This window comes from Dryas octopetala, chromosome 8 (assembly GCF_963921425.1).
Source record: "Dryas octopetala chromosome 8, drDryOcto1.1, whole genome shotgun sequence".
Lineage (NCBI taxonomy): Eukaryota > Viridiplantae > Streptophyta > Magnoliopsida > Rosales > Rosaceae > Dryas > Dryas octopetala.
In genome coordinates, this window is record NC_141373.1 from 2,512,076 (window position 1) to 2,532,767 (window position 20,692).

Genomic DNA, 20,692 nt, shown 5'->3' on the forward strand with positions numbered 1-20,692 from the left:
GTAGCCTATAGTTTTCCACTTTTGAATACTGGTACATACATGAATTGTCTATTTCATAGAAGTTCTCTAATCTGTTATTCATCAACTGTTCTGATGTATGACATCAACTGTTTATTCCATAGAAGCTCTCTAATTTATCATACATCTACTATATAATATATGACATAAGTTATCTACTGCAAATTTTATGACTTCTTTTTGGGCATTAAACTTATTGTTTGTAATTAATTTGTTATCAACAAAATCTTCTCAATATACACTTAATTAGTTTTTATCAAATGCAAGATTTCATATATAAAAGATTAGAATATATTCTCTTACCAAATAGGCCTATCGATACTTTTGGCTAAATGTGTTGTTTAAATTATTCAAATTGTCTAATGAGAAAATATTATCCTAATTATGAATATGTTCAATTATACATATATTAATAAAATTATTAAATCATGATAGTTTACTCATTACATTGTATAAGCCAAGTCTCTAATAAAATCATAAATACTCAACTTTGATAATAAATATTTATGTACCAGAGTCAATAAATAAGTATAAATTATGCGTAATATGAATTACATATAATTAAATCTTTCAGTTATTTAAGATAGAAACAATATATCAACAGATATGATTGCCTAAAACAAGAGTCATGCGTAAACGAAGTGTAAAGCATTACAGCTAAACCTCTAATTAAGTCATAATACTCATTAAATTTCTCTTAATATATTAAACACTCTCGAGTTTACAACTAGTCTCGTATAGTCGTATTCACTTTTTTACAACCGAAGCACTCGTGTACATTTACAAGACTCTCTCACCTTAATTAGGAAAGTCTTGTAATTTTGTCTCTTCGCCCACGTGACATAATTATATATATCAATGTCGAGAGGACACGTGGCACAATCCATAATTTATTGAAAAAGCATGCTTAATCTGAACACGTACTAATTAACTTAATAAAATTATGGAATCAAATCAATCAATCAATGCAAGAGATTTCCCACCAGGGTACTTTTTGTTAGTACATTCTGTTATCCCACATACAACCGCCACGTGTCCAGTATACTTGTAGAGACTGTTAAAGCCGTTTGAAAATGTTAAAACTGGGTGTCGTAATAATCTTCTTAGCCACAAATCAATGGTATGGAGCAAAGATTACTGAGTAATTAGGTACAGAGTGATTGTGAATTTGTTAGCCTACATTAATTTTCTTAAAAAATTAGGCCACATGAAGATTAATTTGCTTGTGGTTCATGAACACTGCATCTGCTATGTTCTTACGAAATCTTTAATGTGGCCAAGAATGTAAATGTAATTCGGTCAAAACTTGATTTCATTAGGACTGAAAATTTATGAGTATTAAAGAGAATTAGGTATTGTGCCATTTAGGCAGGTCAATTATTTTCCTATTGTAACAAAGTTACTCTTTCCTATTTGGGTTGTTTTTTCTTGAATTTTTATGAGTAATGTTTGGTGAATATATATATATATATTATCCAGTGGACAAAAATATACATGGTGTAAAGTCTTTACTTATTGGAACTCTGTTGGCCACAGCCTTGTAAATTTCAGTCACATTCTTGAATTGTGATGTGTAAGTTTTGATACCCTTCATTTGTTGGGTCTGTGTGACTTGATGATTTAGTTAGAATCTTTAAATTTTGTGTTGTATCTGTTAAAGTGCAGTATTTTTTTATTGGATTACACCTCGTTTTAACTAAAAAACGAGTTAGAAGTTTTAAGCAATAACTTTATGTTTTTTGTATTTTCTTTTAAAATTCTAACCCTTCCATTTATGTTTATGCTTTATATGAAGAAAATCATTTCACCTTTTTTGTTCATATTGCTGTCGCCATATTCATATTTAAAGCTTATTTACAATGAATTAATAATATAGGTAATCAAACTATGGAATTGAAGGCCCAAGGCCTTTTCTTTCCCCAATCCCATAAATCCAAATCCGGTTCCTATTTGTTTTTAGGCCTCAGTTCCTGGCCTTTTTTTCCCCAAGCCCATTAACCTAAGTCTGGTCCACAGAGTCAATTGCATTACTGAAGGTGCAAGTTGTCACGAACTCACGATTAATTTTTTATTTTTTTTGGCCACGAAGTAGGCACGAACTCACGATTAATTAACTTTGACTTTAATCGTACAGATTAAAGGGTCCCACGGACCCACAGCTTTTTATAATTTCACTTTTCTCTCTCGAAATTCTCTCTCCATGTCCTGAGAAATCTTTATTATTCAAAATTTTCTTTTTTTTGGCCAAGTTATTATTCAAAATTTTCAAATGATTATAAACCCATTAATTTTTTTGGAATTTGTATACAATAGCAGATTTGTCTTAACTGTTTACTTGTTTAGGTTTGTTTATTTCCTAATTAAGTTTTTAAAATTATTTTAATCATGTAGTGATGACTATTCTAAAAAATAATAATAATAAAAAAATCATGTAGTAATGACTAATCATGCATGACAGGTGTGCCAATGTCCACAAATGATTTATTGCAATTTGCACTTGCTATTATTTTAGTAAATTTCACTGGATTTGCTTCAACATCCATTTCTTACCCTATTTAGAGATCGCAATAATGATATGGCTAATCTTTGTCATCACTCACCAAACACTCTCAAAAATACAAATTAAACCCCCTAATATTCCATTTTTTCTTAACAAACTCAATATTCACTTAGTTGAGTTTTATAACTTTAGTGATTCAACATTTATTCTCACACTTACGATTTGTGCTCGAATATAAAAAAAAAGGAAATAATAGAAATGCGAACTAATATTTATAGAACGTCGTTAATATAATACGAGAGATATTAACATAAATTATGAAAAGTGTTCGACTACTCTCCACCGTCCCGCATTATCAACGTAAATTATAAAAGAGTGTTCAAACACTCTGCACCATTTTGCATTGATCCTTTACGTAGCTGCATTCTGCATTAGAGAAACAATATTCATGTATGGGAGCTCAAGTAGAAATATGAGCTAATTTTTGTTTTTTATGGCCATATGGTGACTGTAAGTCTATAATATACTAATAACTTGACAATAATCCAAAATTATAATCCAACAAATAAGATAAGGGCAGCAAAGAAGCCCTTTCTAAAGTGTAGTGCAATGTTCGATAGTAAATAGTGTGTCAGGTCCACCGAACACAGCACAGATATATATATATATATACACGTATATATACACGATAAGCAGAAGACAAACACAAGAGACAAACAAACATTATAAGTTTACAAGAGAGAGAAACCGGTACGTTACTTTTATACCTATTTTTTGCCACTCTTTGAATCATAATCCTTGTTCTTCTTTTGGTTAAACATAATTCTTGTTTTTTGAGATTTTTGTCGAAACATTTTTTCAAAGGGTTTGTGCCTTTTTTCTGTCGGTGGTCACTGTCTGACGCTGTGTGTGTTTCATTGTCGGTTGGGTGAGAGAGAGAGAGAGAGAGAGAGATGGAGGGTGGGAAGAGAGGAGATCAACCAGGGTCATCATCAGGAAGCTCTTCAGCTGGTGTTGTGAGTGAGGGGAGACCAGAAAAGCAGAAGGAAATGACTGAAAAGCTAAGTGAGGTTTTTGATGTTGCAGAAGAAGAAGAGGGTGATGATAAGAGTAATGGGGTTGTTGCTGGTTTTGTTCCTGGGCCTTTGGTTTCTCTCAAGGAACAGATTGAGAAAGACAAGGTTCTCTCTTTTTTCTTCTTTCACTCCTGCAATTCTCTCTTTTGATCAATGTTGAATTTGGGTTTGTTTTACTTTTTGCTTAATGGGATTTCATTTTATTGAATAATATGTAATGGGTTATTCATGCTTTTTCTTGTATCCATTGATGTTGTCTTTGGTATCTCAAAAAATGCAGGAAAGGAAAAGGCCTTTTCTTGAACCCAAACTTTCTAGTGAAGTCTGAATTTTTAATCCCAATTATGTTTAACTGGGGGAGGCTAATGTCCTCTGCAATTGAAATAATTCAAAATCTTCAATAGAACCATTTGGTTTTAAAATCTCAATTAGATCAGTCTTATTATAATGATATAATTCCTGTTGACATCCAAATGCAACCATCTAGATTGATCAGTTTTTATGAAATTGACAATCAAAGTATTTGGGGTCTACTACTCAAATTTGACAGGATGATGACAGCTTAAGGAGGTGGAAAGAGAAGCTGCTTGGTTGCTCGGAAAGTGATTTGGATGGTTTGTCTTAGTGACTCTTTTATACTCCAGTGCTTTATTCACACCTTAATTTGTTCTGGTTTTTGAATCTATTGTCCCACTTTTGCTAAGAGTCTTCCATTAAATCAGGTCAAATAGAACCTGAAGTCAAATTCCACTCCATCGGAATCATCTCCGATGACTTCGGGGAAATCAACACTCCCTTGCCTGTTGATGAGAATCAGATTGGCCGTGTCCTGTTTACGCTCCAAGAGGGATCTCAATTTCGGCTTAAGCTAACATTTAGTGTTCTGCACAACATTGTCTCTGGCCTTACCTACTCCAACACAGTGTGGAAAGGAGGACTCCAAGGTGTATACTGTTTTATTGTTCTCTCTAGATGTTTTAAATGCAGTAGAGATGGTTGGAACTTGAAAGCTTGTTGAAATTTGTAGGCTAAACCTTTAAACACAGTAACATAAATTTATTATGGAAATCTGTCAACAACTTTGGTTAAGGTAGCAGGAGGTAATAAGATTGGTAAAGTATCTGATGCTCATTTTGCATTCTTGAAGACCACAGTTTTTAGTTTTTCCTTCAACCCACTGGATAGAGAAAGACACAGATCCTTTATTCTATATTTTTAAGCTCATATTCTGTATGATAATCATTATTCCAAGTCTTATTCTTCTCTTTTCTTATGGTTAACTTTTACCATTTGGGTGTCAGTTGATCAAAGCAAAGGAATGTTGGGTACATTTGCTCCTAATAGAGAACCATATGTGCACACCTTAGAAGAGGAGACCACTCCATCCGGGGTGCTGGCAAGGGGGGTTTACTCAGCAAAGCTTAAGGTGCGTGGCGGTTAGTATATGTGTGTAGGCAAAGCATATTTGCATGCAGTCAGCTTAATTTGGGATTGAAAAGTGTATTCATAATATGATGGTTTGGAATACAATCAAATACCTCTTTCTTTCTTTTGTTTCTCGATTATGTTTGTTCACATTGTGATCAGAAGAGGAAGATGTGCCTATTTTGAGATTTCTTAAATTTTCAGTGGGTTATAGAGTGCAAGGCAACATCTGTAGTCATTGCTAGGGTTTGAAGAACATATCTGTAGTCACTGCTTGATCTTTGCAAAACTGCCTTTTCAAAACATTGTTTTTGTCTCATTATTCTGTAGTCATTCCATAACGAGTAGTAGCTTGTAAATTTTAGTTTTTATGTGTGCATACAGAATATGTGTTGATTTTTTTTTTGGTTTTCAATTTTGCACAGTTCAAAGATGATGACGAGAGATGTCATATGGAACTCAAATACTCCTTCGAGATCAAAAGGTTCAGTTAGCTGACTTTTTCTGGAAGATCCTGCATTCTTAGATTTATTTCTTTTTTTTCCCCTCCTATTTTGCTTTTATCCATGAACCACAGATCTTTGTTATAGAAACAATTGATTATTGCCTTGTAGGTGGGATACAAATGTAGAATGGGTTCTCATTACTGTTTCCTTGACTTGTTATACAAATTTAGAATTTGGATTGCCATTACTGTTTTTTGACTGTGAACCCCATTTTTAACCCTAACTACTTGCTAAGAAACAGCTTATACTGCCCATTCAACAAGTGAGGAACCCCTCAAGTGAAAAATGCATGCCATGAAAGCACATGTAGTGTATTTTCCTGAAAGAGTAAGGGATTGATTGACAGATTGCAGCACAGCAGCCTAGTTCACTATTTATATGAGTGTGGATTCCCAAGTTCTTATTGCAAACCCAATGCACTTATCATTGGGTAAGGTTTTAAGGTGAACTCCGAATTAAGTAAACTCGGGATCATCACTTATCAAAAACATTTTCGAGTGTCAACATACAAAATCTGCAACAATAGCATCATACCTTGTAAATGCAGAAATGTTTAGCATATTTTCACTGAAAAAATAATGAAGAGATAGACTGTAGGTCAATACATATTTATCGTCGAAAACTTCCTGGGATGATGTTAACAATAGAAACAAGAAATACTTGGAAGAAGCTACCAGAAAAAAATAAGGTTACAGCTTGACACGGTTTGGTAGGGCTGAGTCACCAGTGCTGTCTTCCAGATGCAATATCGATTGAAGACAAAACTGAGTCACCAAGTTAGGTTTACCAACGACAAAATCATCAAGCGTAAATCATCAAGCGTTCTGAAGTTCCGAGATGCCATTTCAGTTGTGCTTGATACAAAAAGGATTACTGAAGTGCTAAGTTTTACGGGAGATGAGCGAGCCCACTTATAGTGAATGGCAAGTGCCTCCAATAATCGCAAATAATGGCAAGGAATCTGATTCGTTCATTGCCAGCACCTGAAATATCATCAAAACCACATCCATTATTGTGAACAAATCATTCCTAATCAGAACTCATTCATCGTAGAGTTACAATGATATTAGAATGTTTAATTAAGTGGAATCGTTTCTAATTAAATTTTACTGATTTGTAGAATGACAATGATATTAGAATGTTTACCAACTGACACGGCGACACATTATATCTCTAAGTATCATGTTCTTGTGTGATTCCATTGTTTCCAACAAAATTACATCGGTAATGTAAGGCAAAGCTCAATACATGTACTTAAACTACTATAAGGCAAAAGAGAATGAAGAAAGGAATACCTTCTAATCTATAAATAATGCAAAAGAAGATCTGCCGAAGTATTCTTTAACCTACAGCTCTGTCCTAAATGAACATCTCCAAAGATGTATCTGCATCTCCAAACATCAAGTTAAGATTAAAGAAGAGGTGGGGAGGGGGAAAAGGAAAGTTTTAACGTTTGACAAAGATTCAGTAGTCTTGAAAAGAACAAACCTGTATTCACAGTAATCGGCCCATGCACATCGAGCTTTTCCATAATCCCAATAACAGTCGTCATCCCTCAAAGGTCCACGCTTGGCTGTTGCAGATTTTACATGTCAGCTGACTGCTTAAAAAAGGAGGAGAAGATGAAGAAGGAGAGAAGAAACTTTCACCTTTAGTAACAAATTTTAATTTTGCATCAGGATGGATATCATGCCACATTTGAAGCCACAACTCTCTCATTAGAACTGGGGATCTAACAATGTTCCTATGATTCGCTACATTAAGATAGTGTTAATGCAATAACTATTTAAAATACTTTCCTCATGGATAACATATATAATTGCTTTTGAAAATAAAACATTACCACCAAAGATGGTAACATTAAAGATGAGCAGCTTGATTTTTTTATAACAAAGAATCATAGAGAAACTACAAGAGTCTTATTGCATATTTAAATAATGGGTTTATCCTATTTATAAATTCAGGAGGAGAAGAATAAAAATTAATATATTTAAAATGCAAGTATGTATGCGCATGAGTAATTGAAATCTACATGCAATAGTAGTCGATGCAATTTAGCTGGTCATACTTTAAACTTAATTCCATACAGAAAAGTTGTGCTTCAGTTTGTAACATGAGTTGGGACCCACACCTTTATCAAGCTCCCAAACGGCTGTCCTCTTTCCTGGTATACTTTCAGAATCTTCATAGTAAGTTATGTACTTGACCCTTGGGAACCTTGTCATGTTGGGTAAAATATCTTCTTCAAAATGATGTTCCACGTTCAAGTCCACTTGTACATCAGAACCATCATGCTCTGACTGCAATTTTAAGAAGAAAACAAAAATCAAAACTCTCATACAGGCCACTTTACTGGTGAAGAAACATATCAAATTTACTAAAATTTGGCAGACAAAATCACATGTAATATACTAAAATGAGAACAAATACCTGAGGAGCCCTAGTTATGTTGACTTTTGGTCCAAGCCAATTTTTGCACCAAGAAAGAGAATGGTAAGGTACCTGTTAAATGATGTGTCACTAATTGCTGCATATGCTATTTCAAAAAAGAGACCACAAAAATAATCATACTGAAGCAGGAGAATCTAAACGTATTCTATAATTGAAATTTGAAATGCTTGCATGTAATTTCTAACTCACAGTCTCATCCCCACTTGCAGCTCCTGGATTTCCTTCGACAAGATTTCCTGACCTACAAGAATATTATGAAATTATACACTGTAGAGTTTCCATAAAGACTGTCACTCTCTGAACATATGCTGAACTTAAGAAAAAATCAGATATGATAACAACAGTGCAGTAATTGTATTCAAGTCACACTTTGTGTACAGATGTAGTACGGAACTATGGAGGAAATTTACCTTGAGAACAAGGAACCTTCAATCTCATAAATCACATCAGTAATGATCCAATTATCAGGGTAGGGCTTGCCACTTGGTGCAAAATAGTAACCAACCTGTTTTTCCATTGTCAAGATACCAAAACTATCATTCACCACAACACCATTACCAGCTAAATGTAGAGCAGGCACCAACAAATCCCTAGTCATAAGAAAGAGATATCTTAGGATGAATGCAATCTAGCAGTAGTTCTTATTGTCACTAAAACTGATTGACACATGATGCATGGATGGAGAAATTAAGCAATAATAACAGTTACAGTTACTGAACTTGTAACCGAAGCTTACATGAAGAAAATAAATTAGCACATTTCAATAAGATCATGTCTGATTCTGAAGAGTTCATATATGTAAGCAAAAATTTGACACAACTAAACATGAGTAGTTATACTTATATTACTCATTGAAGTTGTTATCACTTACAAACCTGGCAGCATTTTTCATAACAAAATACAATTAAGTAATAATATACCCGAACTGTTTCAAGCAGGGAAAAGACGATGAAAACAAGCATTACAAACATTAAATTTCCAAATTCACTGTTGTGATAACCAAATAAAAAAACCAAGAACGCCAATCATGTTAAATTGATTCAGTCATGAAAAATGGAAATATCTTAATACTAGGAGATTGCAAATATACCTCAGTTTTCAAGTCTGTTCCGTAGATACAAAATATATTTTTTATAGGTGGCCTGTCCCACGGTGTAAGTGGATTTAAAACTGGATCATCATGATATGACCTGAAATACACAGCATTGCAAACAGAGTCCAGTTGGAAAGCTAAACCAGACATCAACATCAACTATGCCTGATAAAAGTTCAAAATATACAAAGAAATAGAAGCAAAAAGTTATGGGACAACAAGCATAACACAGAAACTGCCATTTTAGGACATTTATCCACTCAAAATTGGGAAACTACAATGAAGATGCCTTAATCTTGGATGTCCACCTTGTAAAAGAATTGGAAGAGGAAAATGGAGAAATATATAATAGCAGAATGTATCCTTTACCACTGGCACTAAAGGGTGTCTACACTAACACACTAACCCAAAAAGTATAATAGCAATTGAAGACTGCAGGAAGTTTGTACCACTGACAAAGAAATGAAATTTAGACGTTGTAAGCAGATTAACAGACTAAGTTTCAGCCTAGCAGCATAGACTACAGAAGTTGTGATAAAAAGGCATCCAATGTCTGGAAAACAAGTGTGCAAAATTATATTCTTCATGATTATTAACAAAGTACCCACTTCTTTAATCGGTACAGATTCCTCTTGCTGTCTGGGTCAAAATCCTCTATTGCTTTGAAAAAGGTCCCATCTGATATTTCACGAGCAGAGAAAGACAACTGAGTAGGGAGTCCACATTCTGTGCTAGACAAGTTAGTCTCAGATACTTCAGTAACTGATGGATAGGCTTCAAATCCTGTCCATATAAGATGCAAAGAATACATATGAGCATAATAACATCTCAACCACAATACTTGCATGAGGGTCAACATTTTACCACGGATTGAAGGGATTTCAATATTGATAATATTTGTTGGCCAACCAGAGTAGTTCATCCGAAATTCTTGCTCGTCACAGTGATAAGTCTGATGAGCCTTCCTGTTCCTATTCCCCCCAGAGAAATGGTTCCAGTATGGATTATCTGCCCTACAATGCTTTGAAAATGGCATCATCCATAGTGAAGAAGCAAATGAATTGATCATCAATCGAGCTGTCCCCTGATTACCACGAACAATTATGATATGCATGTGTTAGAACATGAATCCAGATCAAAGAGAAACTATAATAAATCTCCTATTTCAAAACAAGCTAGTGAAAGTCACATTTGCTAGTTCAGTTTGCTTCAAGGAAGTCTAAGTAAACAAGCAAACTTAAACATGAACGGTGATAATAACTGATTATCATATGCATTTATATGCTTTTAAGTTTAGTTGCTATCTTTTTTCCGTAAGAGAATAACAAATGGTTAAATAAGAAACAAGAAAAAATATATGATTACATCTAGGAGTATGAAAATTACAATTTAAATGAAAAAGAAAATAAAAGAAAAGAAATGAACCATTATTGAAAAGGGTTCTCAAATCTGAAAGAAGGGGTCACCTCTGAAATAGGAAGGCCAAATGTTAATCCAGAAAGTGTTCCTTTGACTGTCTCGACTGCACCAAGAAGTGGAGCTCCTGGAATAAAATCAACAGAATAAAGCCAGAAAAAAATAGCATGCACTATTCTAAGAAACTAAACTTTTGAGGTAAATGGATTATGGTGCAAATCAATCATACCAACAGCAAAATAGGCATGAATGTGTTCATCCAGCCATTGGTTATAATGTTTAGGTGCAATTTCCAGCTTTAACCACTCCAAAAAGTAACGGAAGACATGATTACCCAGTGAATGGGCAAACACTATTGAGGGGCCTCCACGAAGTTTCAGTGCGGTTTCGAATGTCAATCTGTATTGTAATATGACTTCAATTCAAATAAGGTTTTTTGCAGCTCTCAAATCAATCTCAGCAAGTGATTGTAAATACTTCCATGCAAATGTGTGTGGGTAGTAAACAAGCAATGAATGAATGAACCCAGTGATAAAAATACGAACTTGAGCTTGTGAAAGTAAAGGTCTCGCTCCTCAAGCATGGATGGTGAGAGCCTCCAGTCATATGGAACAGCAATGATTGCATTCGCCTCAATACCAAACTCAATACACCATTTCACCCATTCTTTCCACACCGAAGAAAGAGGACCTGTAACTTGGAAAAACCAAAAGCTGAAGAGCGAAGCGAACGAACGCGAAGACATACATGAAATGAAATTCAGAGCAAATGTAACGTTACCAGTTATGTAACCAGGATCAAGTTCCGTAATCGCCGAAAGACCGCTATCGGGTCGAGACTTGCACTCCGGGTGATCCGTTTGGTTGTACGGGTCGAGCAGCATACACTTGAGCCAACAGTTCACAGCAGAGAGAAGCTGCAACAACATAGAATCGTCATCATCATCATCATCATCATCATAAAACGTAAGAAAACTAAACTCCGAATTTGTGAAAATTAAGAGCGAAGCGAAGAGAAGAGACGACGTACTTTGGTGGTGTCGAGCCAGACCAAATCGAGAGGGTTGAAATCGAGAGGAGAGTAGGGGCAGTCGAGGATCGACCACGCGCGGAGCTGCGTGGAGGCCAAGCCGGGGATTATGATGCCGGAGAGTTTAGAGTAGTCGCCGGACCAGTCTCCTCCGCCACCGTGGAAGAGGAGGACGAGGAGGAGGAGCGCCGTGAGCAGGTTGTGGTGCCACGTTGCTCGCATTGTATTTGCTCTCTGTGTGTGTGTCAGTTTCTGCGCGCAAAGTATCACTCCTTTTATTTTGTTTTAGAAGAATACCTGGGTCACTCTTCGGTATGACGGTATCTCAAGTTACAATCTCTTAAATTCTGATTTGGCAATATTAATATATAATCAAAATTATTTATTTTTTAGATAATATATTATAAATCATTTTTATAAACAATTAAATCAATCAAAATTATTTAATTATATAACTATTGTCAATTAAATAAAAAAAATATATAGTTTTTAATTAAAGAGTATTTTTTTATCAAATCATTGATTTTTTTTATTTAATCGACAATAGTTATATAACCAAACGATTTCTGATTGAGTTAATTTTTTATAGAGAAGATCTATAATAGATGATCTACAAAATGAACGATTCCGATTATACGACGACATTGCCGAAATCAGAATTTAGAGGGGTGAAGTAACCTTGAGGTATTCCCAAGGGGTAATCCAAATATTGTTCTTTATTTTATGGCCATTGGTTAGGTGGTACTAGGAGTTGGAAAGACTCTTTTCTATAGGTGTCTTTATGTTCAACACAGTTATAACCAAAATGACGCCGTTTTCCCCATTCCACTAGATCTTTTAGGCCAAATTAACTCCCTATAATTTGAATTGTTTCAATTTTATGATGTAGTTTCATAACAATTTTGAGCATACTCTTAATTTTGTCAATTTCTTCAAAAGAAAATAGTAAGTGAAGTACACGAGTGAAAGTAATTTTGGTTATTTGGGCGATTTAGTTTCATTGTTACTAGTCTCATTCACTTGATGACAAATTTTATTTGCACTCAATGTGACTTACGGTTTAAAATATCATACTTAATTGACCAAATGAAGACTTCCATTTAGGTCGTTTAATTTTACAATTTATTGATTAAAGTCTTATGGCTATTAAAATTCTAACTAAAGTTTAATAATTTCATATTACATAATATTGTAATAATTTCATGTTACATAATATTGGTCTATTATTTTATATTTTTTCACACATACGAGGCGTCGAGCGGTCGGCGATTATTTTCGAATGTACGGTAGTGCATTTTTACTTTTTTCATCAAGCCCTGATTTATCGACTTTATATTATGTTTTAACTTTGAGATTTAATCTCAGAGTTAAAATATAATATGCAACATTCACAAATCTCATTCTATACCATAAAAAAGTATGAGGTTAACCCGTACCCTATACTCTAAAAAAAAAAATGATATATTTATTTGACAAGAAAATGATCAAAGGACTTTATTTTAAAAAAAAATAAGGGCTTTATTTGAAAAAAGAAAAAGAAAAAAAGAGTTGTAAGATTTTTTTCTAAATAAAAAATGTTAGAAGAACTAAATTGTAATCTTTCCTTGACCAAATTGAAGAAAACAATAATGTGTTCCTAAATTACAACATTTAGAAAACTACAGGATAAAAATTAGTACAATTGAAAGTATTAAGCTGAATTTGAACAAACTACGTGGACCAAAAAACAAAAGTAATTTAACCAGCATCAAAACGACGCCGTATTAATCATTTTGCCCAAGCATAACGACCAACGGACACTGCTAACAAGCCGTTTGCTGAGAGAGTAACGAAGAAACCAAAGCGCGCCAATGGAACTACGAAACGACAACAGAGAGCTCCAAAGAGGCTTTCCAGAAGCAGCTTCCAAATTCGATTAAATTCTCCGTCGGAGTCTCCGATGCTCTTTGTGAAATGGAAACGAACCATTTTCCATGGAAACTTCTCCTTCCGCGTCTTCGAGATTTCGCTTCCGAGACCTTCCGGAAATGGAGAACTCCACGCAGTCCGATACCGGCTCCGACGTAACCTCCGTGTCCAGCGACCGAGACGACGAGTCTGACCTTCAATCCATGACTGGAAAGGTCAGTTTTTTTATTTCTTTATTTTTTTTGATTGATTAATTAATTAATTTACCTTCTGTTTGGCTTCCGAGAAAATACTGGAAATCAAATATGAATGAAATATAAGGTTAATTTCGGATAATGTGCTGTTGTGTATAGGGAATTAAGCATCTTTGTTCAGAACTCCTCGAGCTGAAGGATGCATCCAATGAAGAATTTCACAAACACATCTTTTCTAATTACTCGTCTTTCGTTAGGTAACGTCTTCAGCTACCAATTGTTCCTTGTAAATTGTAAAACCTTAAGGTATTAGAGAACAGTATAGATTATGTTTTTTAAACATATGAACTTTAACTTTAATCATATATATATATTTTAATGTGAAGTCAATTAAGTTACTTGACCATAGTGAGTTGAGGTGATTCTTTGTTTGCAAAAAGAAGTGGAATTAATGTGTTATCATATTTGTAGAATATTTGAAGAAGTAGAGAGTGTGGAAAATGAGCTGATGCAACTGAAGAACCATGTTTTGACCCAAAAGAGGCTCGTAAATGACCTTGTAGATGGCATATATTTGAAGGTTTTATCCAAGGAGACTATAGACTTGGTTATTGAAGAATTTGAATGTGCTGAACCGCTTCCCATCAGCAAGTTAGAGGCTCACGCAAATAATGTTTTAGAAACCTTGGACATTTTCTTGTCCGAGAACAGGATAGAGGAAGCACTGGCCGTTCTAGAATTGGAGGATGAGAATTTTCAAAAGATGCAGTTTGAAGAAGATTATCCATTGGATGAGTTAAGGTTATTTAGCTCTGCGATTTCTGAGAGGAAGGCTATGCTTACACTACAGTTGACACTGGTGGCTGAAAATCCAAGAATAGCTGCACCAGAACTTCAAAAAGCACTGGGGGGGCTCTGCAGACTAGGTGACAGTCATCTTGCAACTCAGTTATTGCTCAAATATTACCATTCGCGCATTGTAGCTGGGATACACAATTTGAAGGCTTCGAAATTGTTTTTGCATAGGGTATATATCAGGGAACTTTCAAAGTTTGTATTCTCTATGATTTCTCAAGCAGCAAGAAGTTTTGTGATGTTGTATGGGGAAACTTCTCCCTATGCATTAGAATTTATCAAATGGGTGCGTCAAGAAACCAAAGTGTTTGCTGCTTGTTTTGAGAAATATGTTAAGTCCATCTCAGAAATAAGTGGTGGATTGTCCACAGCAGTAGAAGCTGTGCAGTGTGCAGTGTGCAATGTCATTTTGTTCTTTGTTGAAAACTCAAAGATTAGTGTTGCAGCCATACTTGATCAAGCATATTCGCCCTTGCATGGAAGAGGTTCTACATTCACACCTAGACCATTTTAAGAAAGTCATTGATATCTTTACAGAAACTGATGCTTGGGTTTTGGGTAGATATCTTGTATCTGGAATTATGAATGAAGGGTGCTCTTCCATGGTTGTTGGCCAAAAACCAGAATACTGCTTGCTCACTAGCAGTGGCAGAAAGTTTGTAACACTGTTGCAGGTATGTATGATTTTGTAAGCAGTTTATACCATATGTGTATACAGCAGTATGACTTGAATTATATATTATTATTTTATCTTTCTGGTGTGATGCTATTCTTACTTGTACTTTTTTTTCCCTTCAAGGCTATCGCTGTAGATGTCACCCCATTATTTGCACTTCAAATTGAAGGATCAATCCTCAGTGGACTTATGAACCTCTTCAATAAATACATAGACATCCTTGAAAAAGCCATCAACTGTGAAACAACTGTTGCAGAAAAAAGTAATTCAAGAATCAATTTGGCCGAGTCAGTGCAACAACAGGTTTCTATTCTAGCCAATCTATCAGCACTCAAGCAACTCTTCTCCAGACTGGTTAGAAGTATCTTTAAGGGTGCTAGTGAAAACAATTCTGAATTAATGAAAATCCATCCAGATGAGTATCAAGCGAAGGAACTTGACAGTTGCATATTGTTCATTCAAGAGGCTTCTTGTCGGCTCAGAGCTCTTTTCTGCGAGCAATTTATATGTAGAATTATGTACCTCAAGACTAGCTACAAACTTACTCCAGAAATTTGCATTGATGGCCAGGATGAGTCTTGCATGTTTCATGGAGTGATGCCCTCCCTTGCCTTTCAGGTAATTTTCATGTCAATATTCCTTCCTTGTTCAGCAGTTTGTCTTTTGATTTTCCTCAGAGTTACTGCATCAGTCAATTGACTCCTATTAGTTAAGAAATTCTGTAGTTTTATGTGCTGCTTATATGGTTTGTTTCTAATGTCTCACAATCAGGTACTGTTTCTAGAACTGAGGAAACTGGAGAAACTTTCTGAAGACAATGTTTTTGAAGTTGATTGGTTAATGGAGCTATTAAAGGAGCTTATAGAGGCCATTTTTTGTTTGGATTTCAAATAACAAAGAGATCTGGGATACTGATGAGGAGAATATGACAATAGAGCATCCTCTCAATTTCAAGCAGGTTTGCTTTTCTTTTCCCCTTATGCTTAGAGAAGCGCTAGCAGCCTGGTAGTGATCCATTTCTTGTTTTATCATGATGCTTGTTCATTCAATTTCTTTCATTTGTCTATGTTTCCTAGAGCAGTTTGTTTTGGATGTGCAATTTCTAGTGGAAATCACAAAATATGGAGGGTACTTCTCCAGCAATCCTTTGATTCTCATAAATCTCATGAAATCAGCCTTTCTTTCAGCTGGACTAGATCCTAGAAGGTAATTCTTGCACTTCTATTGCCATATGATGTTGTTAAAATCAGTGTTTTCAGACGCAAAAACATGACGCGAGGCGTTTTAGTCATAGAAGGCGAGGCGTAAGCCTCGACGCGTTAAGGCGTAAGCTTTTCGGGACATATTTTTTATAATAAAAAAATTATAAATATATTATAAACATATATATATATATATATATATAGAATATAAGACCCAAAACTCAAAAAAAACTAACTAAAAAATAGATTGAAAAACAAATTACTAAATATGATTCAAACACAAGACCAAGTAAAGAAGCAGTGCCTTACCCACTAGACCACCGAACTCTAATATGTTATTGTCCCAAAAAATATATTTATACATATATCTATTTATGATATTATTTAAGAGAATATTGAAGAGAATTGAAGATATTATTTAAGAGTACTGGACTTCATACATAAACGAATTGAAGAGAATATTGCTTCACTCAATCAGTACTGCTAATAAGCTCTCAATCTCTCATATCATCAATCTGATCGAAAACTAAATCTGGTTTATTTGTTTCCCTTTTGGATCGACAAGAAAATTAATATGGTTGAGGCTGTTGTTTCATATGTGGTCGAAAGGGTCGGAGACTTGCTCACTCAGGAAGCCACATCCTTGTATGAAGTCAGAGGCCAAGTTGAGAATTGCTGATATTATTTAAGATATTGGGTTAACTAATTAAAACTTCAATTTCAAATTTTATCTCCTTCTTCTTCAAATTTCCGCCGCCGCCAGAGAGATCGAGCTCCCTCTCCCCTCTCTATTTCTTTCTCCTCTCTATCTCTCCTCTCTATCTCTCTCCTCTCTATCTCTTTTCTCTATCTCTGTCTCCTCTGCTTTCGCCGCCGCCCCTACCGTCGACTGCCTCTGCGCCACCTGACTGAGAAAGTTTAAAAAAAAAAAAAATCCCGCAGAGCGTCGCCATTCACGCCTTCACCGCCTTGCCGTCGCGAGGCGTACGCTATCTGCGCCTTGCCGTCGCCTTTCAGTCATTTTACACAGTCCGGCGACGTCGTGCGCAATCGGCCGCCGCCTCGCCATGACTCGCGCCTTGAGGCGCGCCTGAAGCTCGCTTTTGAAAACACTGGTTAAAATCCTGTGAGTGTGCTTCTAACATTACAGTTTCTTGACTCCTTTCATGCAGAGATGTCAATGATGATGGATGGGCTATAGATTCTGCTGCTGAAACAATCCATAAGCTCTTGGAGACTGAGAAAACACAGTTGCCTCCAGATCAAGAGCCTATCAATGGAGAAGAATCACAGGAGGACCAATCCAAGTGTGCGGCTGACACTTTTCTGGATGATGCTAGTTCTTCAGAGGTGGATTCAGTAGCTACAGATGAGACAGAAGTCACCTTTAATGCTGAATCACAATCATTGAATACAGAACCATGCATGGACGAATCCAATTATGAGGCTGACTCTTTTCGTGATGATGATAGACTTGATAGTCCTTCGGAGGAGGATGCAGGAGCCACAGACAAGCCAGAGGCTGCCTTTAATGCTGAATCAAAATCATTGAATACAGAACCATGCATGGACCAATCCAAGAATGTTGCTGATTCTTTTCAGGAAGATGTTAGAAGTTTTTTAGAGGATTATGTGGAGCCAGAGGAGGATGCAGTAGCCACATATGATCTGGAATTTCCCTTTGATGCTGAATTACCATCATTCAATTTCAATACAGAACCATGCATGGACCAATCCAAGAATGCAGCTGACTCTGTGCAGGTAGATGTTAGAAGTTCTTTAGAGGATTATGTGGAACCAGAGGAGGATGCAGTAGCCACATGTGATCCGGAAGTTGCCTTTAGTGCTGAATCAGCATCATTGACTACAGAACCATGCATGGACCAATCTAAGAATGCAGCTAACTCTTTTCAGCAAGATGTTGAGCCAGAGGAGGATGTAGTAGCCACACATGATCCACAAGTTGCCTATAATGCTGAATCAGAACCATTGAATACGGAACCGTGCATGGATGAATCCAAGCCTGCAACTGACTCTTTTGAGGATGATGCTGTAAGTCCTTCGGAAGATTATATGCGATCAGAGGAGGATGTGGTAGGCAGAGACGAGCCAGAAGTTGCTCTTACTGCAGAAACAGAATCATTGAATTCAGAATCTTGTCCTCAAGGAGGGTCTGCCAATTTTCCAGAAGTGGATAGAAATTCCAGTGAAGGAGGTCCTAAAAATTTGACAGACACTTCCTTAGAATCTCCACATACTGGCTTTGAAAATGTATCCAACAAGGCGGTTGATATGTTACAGATCATCGAAGAAACGAATGCACCAACAGCACTGTTGCCTGTAAATAACATCGGAGAGGCCTCAGAGATGAAGGTTCATGTTGGAGAGGGGGAGTGACAATTAATCTGAAGTCACCAAGCTATAAGATGGTGACATTATGGATTTGTCATTCTGTCAAAGATTGAAGTTACTTATGGGGGAAGACTGTTAAACTGCAATACCAGAATAAAACAGAAGATTGTGATAGACTGATAGCTACCATTTAATCATTTCTGTATGGGGGGTGATTTAAAAGAATAAATTTGGATTTTGTTTTGATAGTAAAGCTAAATTAGCTAAAAATAATTATTAAACATTAGATATTTGAAATAACTATATACAAAGAGTCATTTGAGATCAATGTATTTTCTTTGTTTTTTTGTGATTCAAATATAGATATATGATAATATGAACGAACACCTTTAACTAAATACATTTGAAATGACTAAATACAATGAATTATTTGAACTTCATGTATTTACTATTCATTCTATTTTCTGTACATACAAATACAAACATATATGCAATGCTGATATTATATTCAAACAATTTAACTGCAAACATCAACTAAAACTGTAAATTTGATATTATCACATTCCAAATGAAACAGAATATTAAATTTTATCATATCATGATAGTATTTTGTTGAGAATAAATCTTCCTTGGTGAACATTCACACTTTGAGTTGAAGAACCTGAAGAGCTTGCTTGCTGGTTCTCTTGGTTAATTGGTTTGGCTGCAACACCCCAGCTCTCTTCACTTGAGTTATTTTTGGTACTTTGGTGTAACATTCACAGTAACACAGTAACATGTGCAAGTCACTTATGGTGCGTTTGGATGGAGAAAAAAAACTTGGAATTTAAATAAAACTCAACATTTAAGAAATTACATGCTCTAATTTCCTTGTTTGGATCTATAATTATAGAATTTTGTAAATTCTATGTGGAAAAAAACTTGGGATTTGAAGATTATAAATTCCAAGTTTAAATTCCATCTAAATTGGTGTCATTTTCAAAATTCCAATTTTTATGAATAAAAAAAAAGGTCGTGTTCACCCATCACTTTGCCAATTAATTACAATACCACCACCACTACCACCATGCCGCAGTTACCATCACCACCACCGTCACCACCACTGCCACCGCCACTGCCACTGCCACCGCCACCTACACCGCCACCATCACCACCACAACCACCTACACCACTTCCGCCGCCACCACCACCTCTGCCACCACTACGACCGCCACCGCCGCCACCGTCACCACCACCACCACCACTGACACCGCCACCACCACTACCACCGCCCGCTGCCACCACCGACACCACCTCCGCCGCCACCACCACAGCCGCCACTACTGCCACCACTGACACTGCCACCACCACCACGACACCGCCACCAGTACCACCACCACCGACACTGACACCGCCACTGCCGCCTCCATCACTAGTGCCACCACCACCACCGCCAATGTTGCCGTTGCCGCCACCTCCAATACCCCAATTTTTGCCACTACCATTTCTCTCACCACTCATGGGCCATCACCCCTATTACCATCATCAACTCACCAAAAGCATCATTTTTATTGTTGCCACCATCACCATCACTCTTTTATAAAACTACTATAAATTTCGTATTTAAATTCCATTATGATTACATTTATCCAAACAAGAGAATTTATAAATTCTAGAATTTTAAATCACGTCATTTTTAATTCCGTCATTTGTGAATTCCTTAGAAGTTTCAAATTACTTCATCCAAACGCATCATTAGTGGTAAAAGACTAAAAAGGGCAAGTGTTTTAGACAATTACTCGCGAGACTTGGACTGTTGGACATCCTCGGCGGTAACGAAGCACTTGGCACGAGGAAGGCGGGAGTTTCCAAAACGGGAAAACTTAAAGCGCGCGAACTGAAAACGTCAGCGTTTGCGCTTATCAATCAATCAAATAAATCCCCCGCTCTTTTAATTTTTCACATAACCAATCCCAGAGGTCCACGTGTCCCAGAATAGACCCCTCCATAAA

General features: G+C 36.1%; 2 protein-coding genes and 1 pseudogene across 6 annotated transcripts; 2 read left to right on the top strand and 1 right to left on the bottom strand.

Moving 5' to 3' along the window:
* The first annotated feature begins 3,464 nt into the window (after window positions 1-3,464).
* Window positions 3,465-5,632, top strand: LOC147275944 (rho GDP-dissociation inhibitor 1-like). Its single transcript, XM_086254784.1, has 5 exons — window positions 3,465-3,699; window positions 4,145-4,208; window positions 4,317-4,538; window positions 4,896-5,020; window positions 5,445-5,632. Exons 1-5 carry the CDS (start codon window positions 3,472-3,474, stop codon window positions 5,511-5,513), a joined length of 708 nt encoding a protein of 235 aa, XP_086110910.1. The 5' UTR covers window positions 3,465-3,471; the 3' UTR covers window positions 5,514-5,632.
* Window positions 5,633-6,031: 399 nt separating this feature from the next.
* Window positions 6,032-11,772, bottom strand: PSAT1 (phospholipid sterol acyl transferase 1). 4 transcript variants are annotated; one of them, XM_086253832.1, is made up of 16 exons: window positions 11,515-11,772; window positions 11,266-11,401; window positions 11,031-11,175; window positions 10,715-10,884; window positions 10,536-10,612; window positions 9,934-10,153; window positions 9,678-9,852; window positions 9,067-9,166; window positions 8,387-8,481; window positions 8,166-8,217; window positions 7,956-8,027; window positions 7,657-7,825; window positions 7,175-7,279; window positions 7,014-7,098; window positions 6,821-6,910; window positions 6,032-6,508 (listed from the first exon to the last, which is right to left on the bottom strand). In XM_086253832.1, the coding sequence occupies exons 1-15, from the start codon at window positions 11,734-11,736 to the stop codon at window positions 6,829-6,831; spliced, it is 1,905 nt and encodes a 634-aa protein (XP_086109958.1). In that variant the 5' UTR covers window positions 11,737-11,772; the 3' UTR covers window positions 6,032-6,508; window positions 6,821-6,828. The 4 variants fall into 4 exon arrangements, 3 of the variants coding, with proteins under 3 accessions (XP_086109958.1, XP_086109957.1, XP_086109959.1); XM_086253831.1 differs by having other exon boundaries at window positions 9,678-10,153; XR_015123817.1 differs by lacking the exons at window positions 6,032-6,508; window positions 6,821-6,910 and having other exon boundaries at window positions 7,175-7,269.
* Window positions 11,773-13,345: 1,573 nt separating this feature from the next.
* LOC147275946 (exocyst complex component EXO84B-like) lies at window positions 13,346-18,989 on the top strand (annotated as a pseudogene). The gene is made up of 7 exons (XR_015123925.1): window positions 13,346-13,637; window positions 13,776-13,873; window positions 14,088-15,145; window positions 15,271-15,765; window positions 15,919-16,105; window positions 16,229-16,353; window positions 17,522-18,989. The product of XR_015123925.1 is annotated as an exocyst complex component EXO84B-like (transcript).
* Window positions 18,990-20,692: the final 1,703 nt, after the last annotated feature.